General features: G+C 41.6%; 2 protein-coding genes across 2 annotated transcripts; both read right to left on the minus strand.

Moving 5' to 3' along the window:
• Nucleotides 1-464: 464 nt before the first annotated feature.
• Nucleotides 465-2,518, minus strand: c1d (C1D nuclear receptor corepressor). The gene is made up of 5 exons (XM_076079385.1): nucleotides 2,435-2,518; nucleotides 2,008-2,149; nucleotides 1,651-1,717; nucleotides 1,309-1,364; nucleotides 465-1,210 (listed from the first exon to the last, which is right to left on the minus strand). Exons 2-5 carry the CDS (start codon nucleotides 2,143-2,145, stop codon nucleotides 1,019-1,021), a joined length of 453 nt encoding a protein of 150 aa, XP_075935500.1. The 5' UTR covers nucleotides 2,146-2,149; nucleotides 2,435-2,518; the 3' UTR covers nucleotides 465-1,018.
• Nucleotides 2,519-4,101: 1,583 nt separating this feature from the next.
• Nucleotides 4,102-9,550, minus strand: LOC142935197 (stonustoxin subunit beta-like). Its single transcript, XM_076079403.1, has 4 exons — nucleotides 9,277-9,550; nucleotides 5,853-5,925; nucleotides 5,237-5,271; nucleotides 4,102-5,140 (listed from the first exon to the last, which is right to left on the minus strand). Exons 1-4 carry the CDS (start codon nucleotides 9,548-9,550, stop codon nucleotides 4,566-4,568), a joined length of 957 nt encoding a protein of 318 aa, XP_075935518.1. The 3' UTR covers nucleotides 4,102-4,565.
• Between the last annotated feature and the right edge of the window lie 4,500 nt (nucleotides 9,551-14,050).

The raw sequence follows: 14,050 nt of genomic DNA on the forward strand, positions 1-14,050 counted from the left end.
TGTCATCATCACATAACCAGAGTAGCCTGTCTCTAGATATATTAGTGAACTAGCCAGAGTCTAACCAGCACTTTTTAGAGGCAAAAACTAGTTTTATTAGTTAGATGGTTCACTAGTTAAACCTGTAGGAGACATTTACTGTTAACTAACAAATTATAATTATTTTTCTTTGTAATTTCATTAGCATACACTTCTGGGAACAAAACCGTTGGACGACAGAGAAACAAAAGACTGTCAGAAGGAAACTCTCAGGTGTTACTAATAAAACTAACGATGTCGTCAAGTGAACAGAAGCAGCACAACCCACTAATGTTATGATTCACACCTGTGTCGTTCCTGCTGTGACGTCTCACAATGTGAGAACGTTTACACTGAACTGTTTTAATAAAGAATTGATTTACCTTCTTTTTGGGGGCATTGTATTGTACAACAGGAGAAAAAAAATGAATAACTGAAACGTGATGTTTGGTGAGTATTTTTATGCAGAGGTCGATCCTAATAAAGATTCATCACCAACAAACATTGTTAATCAGTACATGTTTGATAGATGGCACGTGTGTAAAAACATCTAAAAAAAGATTCACAGAATCACTTAAAAAGAGAAGTTTACATCTCTTTCATCTGTAAGAAGAATCAAACAATGTTGTATTAATACCTGTAGAGGGAAACACTTTTTTGTTCACATTTCTGAATGAAAACGTAACATTTCATGGTTATGGAACCATGAAGAAGATTTACGCAACAACTCAAATATGAAATATTGTACAAAATAAAAACAGCCTTGAATCTATTAAATTCTGAAGCAGGAATTTGTTCAGCTAAAGCTGGGATGTTGTGTCGTAGACGACGGCTACAATCAGACTGTTTCACTGATGAGAAACACAAAACTCTTCTTGTTGTGTCTCATGTAACTCAACCAGTGAAGTCTATCTGTCGCCTTGTGAACAAAGTTTTTGTTGTCCCTCAAAAAGAGGTTTTACGAAGCCGTGGGACGAGACTGAACAGCTGCTCCTGAACTTCAGCTCTGCTTCGGACGCTTCGACTGCGACGCGTCAGACGTCGCGTCTGCTGCTTTCTTTCTCGAGTCTTTTTCTTTGGGATCGTAGAAAGCGTGCTTCAGGAAGCGTGCAGCAGCGCCTTTATCCAGACGGGCCGCTTTCTTCCTGTCTGTGATCTCCTTCACTTTGTTCATGTACGTCCGTATTCGCTCCTGAAGAACACAGAGTGGTGACATTTAGAATTACACTAATGCAAATAAATAGAGAGAATGTGAACATGTTGAAGACAATGCAGAGAAAACATACACACCAATTCCTGCTTGATTCCATGTTCTCTGGGATTCACTCCTTGTGTGACCAAGTACACTGAACAAGAACAAAGACTACAAGTCAATGGAGGAAAATGAATTATATTTAAAAATGAAAGTAGTTTACTGGGTTTCACAAATCCTTTGGCTGGCAGTAAAGTCTAAATAAAATAGAATTTAGTGCCAGTGCACAGACAAATAAACCCAAATAGAAGCAGCTTACTTTCATACAGGAGAGGAGAGAGTCAACTTAATTTAAACTAGCAAACTCAGGGCCACCTGCCTTAAATTTACATATCCCCAAAACCACAAAATATTCACAGTGAATCCAGACAAAGACTTACTCCAGAACAATGAATTGAGGGTGTAGGCAGACATCAGATCCAGCTTGGCTTGATCCAAAGGGTCCAGCTGTCAATAAACCAGATTTAATCAGCACCAAATACCTCAGATAATAATTGCAAAAATACCTCAGATAATAATAATAAACAAATCAGAAGTAAAAACAATGTGCACTGGTTTACTGTTCATCACAGACTGCTGGGTAAACCAAAGCATAACATGTTATGAGAAACTGTTTAGTTAGTTAATTTAATATTATTCTAGAGACAGACAGAGAGAGAGAGAGAGCGAGAGCGAGAGCGAGAGAGAGAGAGAGAGACAGAGAGACAGACAGACAGACAGACAGGTCTTCATCCTACCTTCTGCAGCAGGTCATTCCTGGGCATCGACATCAACTTCTCCAACATGGTTTTAACAGAAGACACAGAGGAGTCGAAGCCTGTGAGCTGCTCGTCTATCTCATGAGGGTAGTCCTCCGTCCTGCTGTCCGCTGCCATGTTCCTGTAGAACAATACAACGGTGGTCACACAATGTTATGCAGCTAGATAAGTTTGTCACAGAAAAAGCTGCCATTGAAATCTGTAATGTTAGCTAGGTGGCTAGTAAGATAGCTTCGCACATGCTGCTACCAGGACAACCGGCGAACTTTTACGTGAGCAGAAAATAAGCGACAGTTGTAAATAAACACATAACTTCTTTAACTGCAGCACGAGTTCAATGGAACCGGAATCTGACGATATTTAACGTTGGTTATTTCTGTTTCACCCATATAGACTGTGGTCTTACCTTTTAGCACGCAACACAGTTTAGCTAACAGGAAGTGACGTTCTTCTTCTTCTCTAATTTGTTTGGCAGATCGCAACCAACTTGAATTGGCGCATACCGCCACCGACTGTACCGGAGTGTGCGGTTTCAGAGTACAAGTTTCATCACTGTTCTAAAGGATAAAAATAATAACTAGAAAATGCATTTCCTGCTGAAAATGCGTTGGAATGCTGAAAGCTGAAATGAATCGTAAAAGAATTGCTGAAAATTAAGAAATGGGAGACTACCCGTCTGAAAAATGTTGAAGCCTGAAAGCATTTAAACTGCACTGCTGAAAACCCTTCTAGTTGAAATGTCTAACTATGGTGTCTGTAGCTGAAAGTATGAAGAAGAAGAAGGCTTTGAAAGTTGAAGAAGTTTAACAGGATTTGAAGATTTTCTCCATAGAGATCCCTTTCAAAATAAAATTGCAAATAGCTTAATAATTCAAAATGTTTAAAGATTACAAATATGAAAAGTCATATCACCCCTCTCCTGAAAGAGCTGAACATTTTAATATTCGAACGGTTTCTGTGGCTTAAAAAATTTCATCAGTAGTGATATTTGTAGTAGTAGAAGTTGTAGTTGTAGAAGTATTATTAGTAATATAAGTATTAGTAATTCGAAGAAGAAGTAGTAGAAGTAGTAGTATCAGTAGTCGTAGTAATAGCTGTAGTAGTGGTCGTAGTATTTAATATAACAGTAGTAGTAGTAGTAAAAGTAATGGCAATAGAAGAAGTAGCAGTAATAGCAGTAGTAGTAATACTAGTAGCAGTCGTACTAATAGCTGTAGTAGTATTACTACTGGTAGTAGCATGAATAGCTGTAGTAGTAGTAGCAGTTGTAGTATAAGTAATAGTAGTAGTGGTAGTAATAATATTGATGGTAGCAGTAATAGCAGTAGTAATAGTAGCAACAGCAAACGTTATAGTAGAAGTAGTAGTAGTAGTAGTAATACTATATTAGCAGCAGCAGTAGTAGTTGTCGCAGTATTAGTAAGAGCATTCATTTTTTCAACAAAAATGCCTAGTTTTGAGCTTAATGTTTAAATACAGTTAATCCATGGGGCTTTTATTTTGAAAGGGTGGGGCTGGGTCGGGGAGAGGAGGAGGAGACTTGTTTGAAACACAAACAGAGGTTATTAAATGACAGGCTTCATCACAAGCATTTCAGTTAGAGTTCACTCTCTGGGGCTTTTATTTTGAAATGGGGTGTGGGGGGGGGGAGAAGGGGAGAGGAGACAGAATCATAATTTAATAAAGAACAGGATAACAATAACAACAATTGTTGGAATGCTTAACAGCATTCCAACAATAAAAGATGTAGCTCAGTATATCAGTCACATATTCATCAATCACCTGATTCTGGTTCAATGTGTCACTGCTTTATATTTCACATCACATTCAGATGAACTGGAATCACATTTCTACAAAGTCAAATGATTTGTACATTTGTCTAAAGTTACATGTTTGTGATGATCTATTTGCATAAATGTGTGGAACCTGATTTTATCTGAAACAATAGAATCTACTTGTTTTTACTGAGAAAATAAAATGTGAGAGTAAAGTAAAGCTCAACTCCATAACTGAGCTTTAAAGCTGAATGAAGACATATTCCTACTCTTGTCCCAGTGGAGGGAGAACGCACTCTTGATTCTACAAAGGCTGAATTCAGCTTCATGAGGACTTCTTTGGAATGATTTTGTCCTCTCGAGAGAACAAAGTGATGAAAACGGAAACATCAGAGCCCAACCTGAAGTTCATGAAACACAAAGATTTCTGGTATTTTCATCAATTACACAATCATCACTTTTGCTCATTCTAAGGCAGTGATTCTCAACTGGTGGGTCGCGACCCAAAAGTGGGCCGTGGACTCGTTTTCAGTGGGTCGCAGGCCTTTGCCTATAAAAAAATTAAAATAAATCCTGTGCTTTTATTTTGAAGGTGATTTTTTATGCATTCATTTATGAATTTCACCGAGGGATCAATAAAGGTTGATTGTTTTCTCCATAATAATATATAAAAGTGATTTATTTGTTGATTATATTTTGTTCTATTGATCTGAATCTGATCGTCAGCAGTGTGAGTTTTTACGGAGGAGGAGACTCTCCCTCCTACACAGAACACAGAGACACTGAGGAAACAAACTTGAACCAGGACCTGGACCCAAACCCAGGATAAAGAGGTTCAGTGAATGTGGTGTTGAAGGTGTGAAGGTGGATCAGTGCGTCAGAGGAGACTCTGTAGAAGGACAGAGAGCCAGCAGGATAGTCCACATGCACTGCTACTCTACCAGAGGGGCGGGGGGATGAGGAGGAGGGGGAGGAGGAGGAGGAGGAGGAGATGGGTGTTCTCGTCTTATTGTGAAGGACAGAGTAACCATCATCAGCAGAGCACTCCAGACTCCAGGACTGATCGTTCTCTCCAAACCTACAGTCTTCACCGTCTCCTTTCCTTCTTATTCCTTTGTAACTCACTGATATTTCAACTCTTCCTCTCCACTCGACCTCCCAGTAACAGTGACCAGTCAGACCAGTTTCACACAGCAGCTGAGGACAGACATCAAACCTGTCTGGATGATCAGGATATGACTGAATCTCATTTAACACACGTGTCACCCTCCTGTTGTTGCGAGACAGTTTGAGGTTTCTGTTCACTGTGTTTGTGTCGATTGTGAGTTCACAGGAATCTGAAGGAGAGCAGGAGACATGAAACAGCATCAGTTCATCATCAAACACAGCTGATGGGTTTATTTGAGACTTCATGAATCAAAGTGAACACTCACACTTCCTCAGCCTCTGATCTCCAGCAGGTTCAACCCTGGAGGAAGAAACAGAGTCAGAATGAAGCTTCATCATCATCACTGATCTTCATCATATATCAAACGTATCTAATAGAAACGTAACGAACCTCAACACAAAATAAATGCAAATTCTATTTGTTTACATTTTCTGTCCACCATTTCCCAAAGCAAACCATCATCTCTTTTTTCTTCTCTCTGACAGATTACAGCCACTCAACCTGAAGGAGAGTTAGTGATGAAGTCGAACACAATACTGTTCTTTCTTCTTCAATGTAAAATACAACATTTCTGAGTTTATAAATTGAACAATTGAGGATTAGAGTCTTTTATTGTGTGTATCACTGGAACATAACAGTGATTAATGGATCCTAATCTCTCATAACTTTTAGTCTTAAATGAACAACAAAGTGAATTCCTTTTAATTTCAAAGCTGCATTAATCTGTGGAGTTGCAATGAAACTGAAGAAACAATTTGCATGTTTTTCAATTGATCAACTAATCAATTTGTTTATTAAATCTGGCAACAGAAGACTTTCATTAGCTGAGAACTACTCTGCTCATGTGATAAAGCTTTAAAGGCAGTTATCTGGGTACTTACAGAGCTTTGTTGGAGGCTTTGACCGCTGGCACCAGCCTCAGGTTCTTCAGGTCCAACACATCCAGATGTTTTCCTGATGACAATGAGATGAAGATCAGAGCTGACCACTGAGCAGGAGACAGTTCATCAGTGGAGAGACGTCCTGAACTCAGGGACTGTTGGATCTGCTCCACTAGAGAACCATCATTCAGTTCATTCAGACAGTGGAACAGATTGATGCGTTTCTCTGGAGACACATTCTCTCTGATCTTCTCCTTCATGTACTGGACTGTTTCCTGATTGGTCCATGAGCTTCTTTTCTTTTTCAGTTCTCTTTCAAACACAGCACGTCTTTACTAGATCTGATCAACCTGTCTTTACTAACAGGCCATGTACCACAGTCCTTCAGAGTAGCTGTAATCAAACCTCTTCTTAAGAAGCCCGCTCTCCATAGGTGTAGAACTATAGACCGATCTCTAACCTTCCCTTCCTCTCTAAGATCCTTGAGAAAGCAGTCGTGAATCAGTTGTATGACTTTCTACGTAACGATAGTTTATTTGAGGACTTTCAGCCAGGATTTAGAGAGCATCATAGCACAGAGACAGCTCTGGTGAAATAACTAATGACCTTCTGATTGATCAGACAAAGGACTTGTCTCTGTTCTGGTCTTGTTAGACCTTAAAGCTGTGTTCAACACCATTGATCATTACATCCTGTTACAGAGACTAGAACCTTTGATTGGCATTAAAGGAACCGTAGTAAACTGGTTTACGGTGGGCTAACTTTAGTAGCTAATGACTGAGCTTCCATGGTGCAGAGCTGTGCTTCTAATTCACTCAGCCAACACACTACACTTATAACATGTACCATTATACCTAAAGGAGGCAGAGGAATAGCTGAACATGTGACACACCGAGAGAGAGAGAGAAAGAGTGCTAACTGCTAAGCTAAAGTACGGTAGCTAACGTTAGCAGTACTGGACAACATGTAAAGTCTTGGATTTAGCGAGAATTCACCAGAAGAGGTCACTGGCTGCTTGAAACCCACCAACACAAGCAACCTTCACCTCCTCGCTGGCATTGCCCCTGCTGATACTAGATGGGAAGTTGCCAGCCGAGTCGAGAAAACAAAATCTACTAGTGATGAACGCCATCTCCCGCATGGATGTCCCCCTCCGGCCCAACGGCTAAAATCAAGAAGAAGCTTTCTCAGCCATGTCCAGCTCCTCACAAAGTCTCGGGAAGAAACCAGAATCCAACTCTGGAGGGAAAAGCTTGAGAATGACCGTCCTCCAACTGTCATGGGAACACCCCCCACTGAAAACCTTCCCCCTGGCCCAGAAGTAACATGGGCTCAATGGAAAACACTAAACCGCCTCAGAACAAGAACGGGACGATCAAAAGCTGCTCTGGTCAGATGGGGCTACAAGACTGGCCCAACCACCTGTGAATGTGGAGAAGCAGACCACACTATGGAGCACTGCCTTGTCTGCCCTCTACTACCCAACCCTGAGACTCAAAAGACTTTGCCGTGTTCAAATGCAAAGGACTGTGTAAAGAAATGGGAAACTGTCATAAAACCATCACGCTTCAGTGAAACGAAAAGAAGAATTCACCAGAAGAGGGAGAGAGATTTGAGTGCATCAGCAGAACTAACGAAAGTTTAAATGTAAAACGGATAATTAGGTTCTGTAATGAAGAATATGACACAATTAACTTGGTTAAGCTAAAGCAGCTAAAGTACGCTATCAGAAAAACAGATGCACTGTCAACCAGAAGTGAGAGAACACGCCTACCGCAGCACGTCAGCATGCTCCAACCTAAAGATATAAATCCAAAATATCACCAGCAAACCCACATGAGTTCACCCAGTCAGTGCAACCAATGACAACCGTGGCAACAACCTCCCATTACACAAAAAGTCCCATCTACTCTAAACAATACACAACATTCATAAAACAACTCCTCGACGACAGGAAAGCCTTCCTCAAGGAGAAAGGGACATGTGTTCAGGTGCTGTTCTTCAATCTCCCACCTCGCCAAAGACTGCAAATCCTCTGTGAAGTGCTCTGAATGTGACAGCACCTTTCATGATGCAGCCATGCATCCTGGTCCATCAAGGCTCCTTCACCTTCACAAGAGAATGGCGGCGAGGGAGAAGATCATTTTAACGTGGCTGTTGTTAGAACAAGCTGCACAGAAGTTTCGGGTCCAGGTCAGTGGACCTGCTCATGCTCAAAGATCTGCCCCTCAGAAATATACCCCAAGGGTTTCAAGAGCTTGGCTGTCAAAGCCTTTGTAATTCTGGATGTTGAGAGCTCATTAGCTGGACCAGAGCTCTTCAAACTGTTCAGACTGGAGAGCAAACCATTCTCATTCTACCTCAGAACTTTCTTTGGCATCGTAGAAACTTCTGGCAAGAAGACAGAAGGATTCCAGATCGAGTCACTGGACTGCAGAGTTCTCACCTCTCCCTCACCACTAATTGAACAATAATTAAACACCAAGCACCAGCCTACATCAGCCACATCTCCATCACATTGCCAGGCCCATCCCAGAACTGGACCCCAGAAGCTGAACTACTCCTGCTACTCAGAAGAGACGTCCTTCCAGCACGGATCGACCTGGGCTGGGTAGTAATAGGAGAGGTGTGCCTGAGTAATGTACATAAGCTGAGAGTCAACACGTTCAAGACCATCATGCTGAACAAAGATTGCTATTACATTTTTCTAAACCCTGAACAAGCTTCATGTACGTCAAGGAGACACAGCAGTACTTTAACAGCCAGGCAAGGGAACTAAGAGAATGCTGGGACAGACGGTATTCAATCTAACTGAGCGTGACAACAACCTGGCTCCGTCAGTGAAGACATCGCTCCGGATCAAAACCACTTCAACCAGTACATGTGTGTCCATGTGTACGTCAGACGTTAGGACTGAACTTCCTGCTGTAGCTGCAGAAGTGAAAGTGTTTGCTGCAGGTCTGAAGATGTTCACTCAAACTCCACAAAATGAAACTTGTACATTTTAAATAGCTTGTTGGGTATTTTCTTTTAGGGAACTGAATTTAACCCTGACCACAATACATAAACTGGTTCTTTACTGTACTTTGAGTACCTAACGAAGTATTTCACCACCTTTTCCTTAAAAGTCGTTCATGATCTTTTCCTAAACTAAGTAGTTTCTGTATTACTGTATTCATGCAATGAGCAGAATTTGTACCATCGTATGAGGATACGTTGATCACAGTACATTAATATCTCAGTGTCTCAAACCAAGGAGTAAATAAAAGATGACTAAATCAGGTAGCATCATCACAATCTGTCCAATAATAAAGATACATCACCTGAGCCTTTTCTCATGATTAAGACCCTGTTCCATTACAAGAACTGTGTTGCCCATTTTAACTCACTGCATGAAAATACAAATGACTGAAATGTGACTGACCTTCTGGTCCTGAGCTGGTGTTTGTCAGACTCTGCAGCAGATCATTTCTGGGTATCTCCTGTAAAACCTTCCTGGTGACCTCTAGAGCTCCATGAAGTTCAAAGGTCTTCACCATCAGATCCACAGTTTTCAGCCTATTTGCATTCTCCAGCTTTGACCCTTTGATAGTTTGGTAAGGTTTCATGACGTCATGCTGCTGCAGATACCAGATGAATTCCTCAAATTCATCTTCTTTTAAATCCTTCAGAGTCTTCAAAAGGTCCACTGCCGTCATCGTGGCTCCCTGCTAGAATCTGTCTGTCTCGTCACCTGAAGGAAAAACTGTGTTGGAACCACAGAAACAATGGAAAGTCAAGTAGGAGTCTTTGTTTTTGTGGATACAGGAAGTTAAACACATCCATGTGATCGCTCACAGCTAGTGATGTACTTTATACAGTGATGGGAGGAGAATGGGTCAAACACAGGACTTTCAAACAGGGGACTGGTGTTCAAGACCGGTGTTCTTGAGTAGATGGTAAATGGACTGTACTCGTATAGTCTGTTCTAGTCCTCCGACCACTCAAAGTGCTTTTAACTCTACATGTCATCATTCACCCATTCACACACTGATGACAGGTCCCATCAGGACTATCTAACATTCATACACTGTGGGCACAGCTACGGGAGCTATTTGGGGTTAAGAGTCAAAGGACACATCAACATGGACTAGCGGAGCCGGGTATCGAACCACCGATCCTCTGATTGAAGGTCGTTCCTATGCTCTACCACTGATCCACAGTCGCCCCTAATTAGTGAGCTGTTAACTTATTTAACTTCAGGTACTTTTTTTAAACCCAACCATGATGTTTTTCCTAAAACTGTCAAAGTGGTTTTGCTGCATAAATCTAACGTTGTGTTCCAACACTTCTCCGCTGTGGCCACCTAGGCTCTAAAGAAGTAGGTGGGCTGTGGAGACTAAAGCGTTTCTACTCGCTGGAGGCTCACCAGAGCGTGAGCCTCCACAGATGGTGCGTGACCTCCGAGAACACATGAAGACATTCAACGTTGTCACGATTAGGCTTTGTGTCGTTTCTGTGTCTGTGTGTGGCTCCGCCCTGGTCTCCTCCCGGCTTCCTCCTGATTGCACTTATTCAACTCACCTGCCCAGTCCACCCAGCTGCCTTCAATCTACTCCTCACCCAGCAGTATATCTAGCCCAGTTCCTCATCCACTCGCTGCCAGATCATTGTCGTTTCAACCTGCTCGGTATCCAGGTCCACCACACCACCCCGTGACACACATACTGTATTTCAGCAGTGAGTCAGCGCAGATCAAAATCAAACTTGTTTCCTGGTGATGGTAAAATCTGACTCAACTGAACATGAAAAGACTCAAAGGCTGAAAAGACTTTGGCCATAAATTGACATATGAGTGAATTAATTCAGATACAAAGAGTAAATATCAGTGCTGAAAGAACTGATCGCTCTCATCTACAAGTTTATTGTGTAACAAATGTCAGCAGAGCTGCTTCATCAGAGAGTCTAAAGATACCTGTTAAAGTCACTCACCTGTTAAAGTCTCATCCAGATGAGGTCAAAGAGACTTTCTACCTTCGTCTGCAGACACCAACAGACGCAGCCATCGCGTCCTCACACCTTCAAATCCAAGTCAGGACTTGTGAGTAAGACGTGAGAGCAGAAACCCGTTCTGTGCTGTAGTGCTGCCAGTAAACAGAAGGTGTCAGTCAATGTGGGAGGAACAACTGTAAGCTCATGACGACTTGTGACGAACACAAAGGGCCTTTCTCAAAATCCAAGGAGGGACTTGTGTACTTTGGAGTTTGGATCCCGAACTCCCAAGAACGGGAGGATGCAGTTCAGTCATTCTGCAATAGAAACAGCAGCTTACTTGATGACATCACCACCTCAGCTGGTCTCGATAATGAGTTTAATCCGGTTCTTCACTGTTAAATATCTTTACAATCAAACCAAATATAACAACCCTGCTGTTATTTGTTTTCATTTAAAATAAAAAATGTTATATATATATATATATATATATATATATATATATATATATATATATATATATATATATATACACATAGAATTGTGTACATATATATTTGTCATATTTGGGAGAGACAGCAAGATCCTTCTTGTGGCACTGGCACCTCTGTGGCACTCAGCGGCAAGCTTCAGCTGTGGCAGGCGAGCGGTACTAGTTCGGCACCCGTCAAGAAACGGCGGAGCTGAGGGGGCGGAGCCACATTTCCTGAGACATTTCCTGAGAACACACGTTACAGCAGGTCAGCTTCCGTAAATCATTATGATTTTAGTTGAGTCACCGGAGCCACCCGTTCTCTGTATGCATCCTTAGAGTAATTACGTTGTACTTTGTTTCTCATTCATTTTATTTAAGTATGATTTTGCTGGTTTTGCAACAAAAGGGAACATAATACACACTTTCCAAATTATTACTTTTACAGTCATTTACAACAATCGGCTAAAATAATGAAAATAAATCATCCGCGACATTTTTGGAGGAAGATCTTCCACTACAGCCGGCATTTCACCCCAAAATCTATGAATACAGTAGTGAGTACAGACTTACACCACACAGTGTGTGTCACTGTGAAGCAGCTGTATTTAAGTTATTGGGACATATTTAGTATTTGAATTAACATAAATAAATACACATTTATTACATTTTTTATTACACAAAACAGAGTAAAAAAAAGTAAAAAATGTACAGTTGTGTGTGAGAATATATAAATGTATCTTCATTTACTTGCACAAAAATAAATGTGAAAATACGGTAATATATGTATTTGTTTGTTACATTATATTGGCTTAAAAGAACATTTAATTGCTGTTTTGTAAAAGCTTTCACCATGTGTTGTGTTCATGTATTCCATGTTTCATTTTTTACAACATATTTATAGTTGTTTCACTCATAGTGACATATAGCATAACTATTGTTTAGGAGTTAATGCAGGTGTATAAACCAAAATACCCCGCGCGCGCGCGCGCGCACACACACACACACACTTCTGCCTCTTCCTGCACTTTCATATTATCTCTGTTATGTTTCTGTATTTATTAATGATTTACATATATATTGCATTGTTTTTGTTTTTGTCGGTCTCACTGTAAACTCTCCTTCTCTGCAGCTTTTGTTCCCTTTCACTGTAATGCTGTGAGCCTTCTTCCCACGGTTCCAGACAGAAACATCAGAGTCTGTGAACCAGGAGGACGGCTCTCAGACGGTCCCTCTGAACTCTGGAGACACCGTGGTGGAGGTCTCCGTCTGCTCAGCAGATGGCAGTAAATCCCAGGTAGGGGAGACACGAGCAGAGGACGCCTTTATGTGTGTTCCAGCACACTTCACTTGTGTTTCCATTGCAAAACATAAACACATCATCCGCACCTATAACCTACCTGGTAACCTGTAAGCAATCCAACATTTTAAAGCTCCACACACACTGTCAGTGTCTAAATGACAGTGTACAAGTCAGTGTGTTTGGGTCATGTGAGGTTTAAACCTGTCGTCCCTCTGACTCTGTCAGGTGTACACGGTGTTGGTGACTCGAGAGATAATCCCGTGCCCGTGACCTTCACTGATGGGAAGCAGCAGCTGGACTATGAATGTCCGGTCTCTCTGACGGCTTTTTATAGACCCGTGTCTATCAAACACAGGTAGGACAGGAAGAGGAGCACCGTGAATATGACAACATATTAGCAGCTGAAACAGCGCTTACATTCTTAATTCATATTTTATATTTAACATTAAATATATACTAGACTATATAGACTGTACACATTCTGCCTCCTACATTGGTTGCACAAAGGCTCTCCAGATGTAACTGGCTCTCCTGTTGATTCGCAGCGACCCTAAGAGCATCTTCTCGAGGCCTTATATTGAGACGCTGGCACGGAGATCAAAAGTCGACCCACTGAGCGATTGTCCTCTGGGAGACGGCTGGAAGGTTGTGGAGCTGGACCTCGACAGGAGGATGTCGGCTGCTCCGGTCGAGTGTTTCTTTACTTACAGAGGTGAAGTTTGGGAACGTCACATTGATTAAAAGAGTAAAAAAGACGTTATTACCATCCCACGGCCTCTCTCACACCTCTACCTTCCTTTCCTATCTACGTCCTTTCACTTGCACCCGATTCTTTGACTCCACTGTTGAGATTGTTCTCAGTCAGTTGAATTATTTCTGCCTCTGAGCAGCTCTTCTTTCAAGAGATGCTCAGATAACTACATCTTTAATGTGCCAGGTACACTCTTGTCTTACCTCTCAACAGTCCTGATTACACTCTGTGTACTATCACATCACATGATGTTACTGTAGACAACTATTACGTTACAGCCATCAGGGGGATATCGTTACTTAACTAACACCTTGTGTATCTGGCTGCTGCAGGCTGAAGGCTGCGTTTTATATCAGGCCTCCTTTGAGCTGGACAACCGGACAGCTGGTTGTTAATTAGCCTGAAAGCTCAATTCTTTCTGCAAGACAAACAACACAATAACTTGATTAAACTGGTCACAAATGTGTCATTTAAGTTAACTATTCTGACAACACTACTGTCCACTTCTACTGTGTGATATATTGTGTCTTTGATGTGCGTGTTTTTGGAAACAAAGGATGTGAGAGCGTGATGAAGCTGTCGGAGTTGGGGTCACACTCTCTGGACTGTCCTCACAAGCCCACAGGAGACCTGGAAGCAAAGGTCAGAATGAAACATGAAGCAGCGCTCCACATTTACCAGGATCACCGCCATCGACCTCG

The sequence above is a fragment of the Anarhichas minor genome, unplaced genomic scaffold, assembly GCF_050575085.1.
Source record: "Anarhichas minor isolate MPS153535 unplaced genomic scaffold, ASM5057508v1 ptg000072l, whole genome shotgun sequence".
Taxonomy (NCBI): domain Eukaryota; kingdom Metazoa; phylum Chordata; class Actinopteri; order Perciformes; family Anarhichadidae; genus Anarhichas; species Anarhichas minor.

Excerpts from the sequence above, each read along its gene's own strand:
- c1d (XM_076079385.1), bottom strand. The coding sequence starts at position 2,145 with ATGGCAGCGGACAGCAGGACGGAGGACTACCCTCATGAGATAGACGAG. Across the intron at positions 1,365-1,650 it reads CCTCAATTCATTGTTCTGGA|TGTACTTGGTCACACAAGGA; the intron begins GTAAGTCTTTGT and ends GTTCTTGTTCAG. Across the intron at positions 1,211-1,308 it reads ATGGAATCAAGCAGGAATTG|GAGCGAATACGGACGTACAT; the intron begins GTGTGTATGTTT and ends TGTGTTCTTCAG.
- LOC142935197 (XM_076079403.1), bottom strand. The coding sequence starts at position 9,550 with ATGACGGCAGTGGACCTTTTGAAGACTCTGAAGGATTTAAAAGAAGAT. Across the intron at positions 5,272-5,852 it reads AAAGCCTCCAACAAAGCTCT|GGTTGAACCTGCTGGAGATC; the intron begins GTAAGTACCCAG and ends TTCTTCCTCCAG. Across the intron at positions 5,141-5,236 it reads AGATCAGAGGCTGAGGAAGT|ATTCCTGTGAACTCACAATC; the intron begins GTGAGTGTTCAC and ends GCTCTCCTTCAG.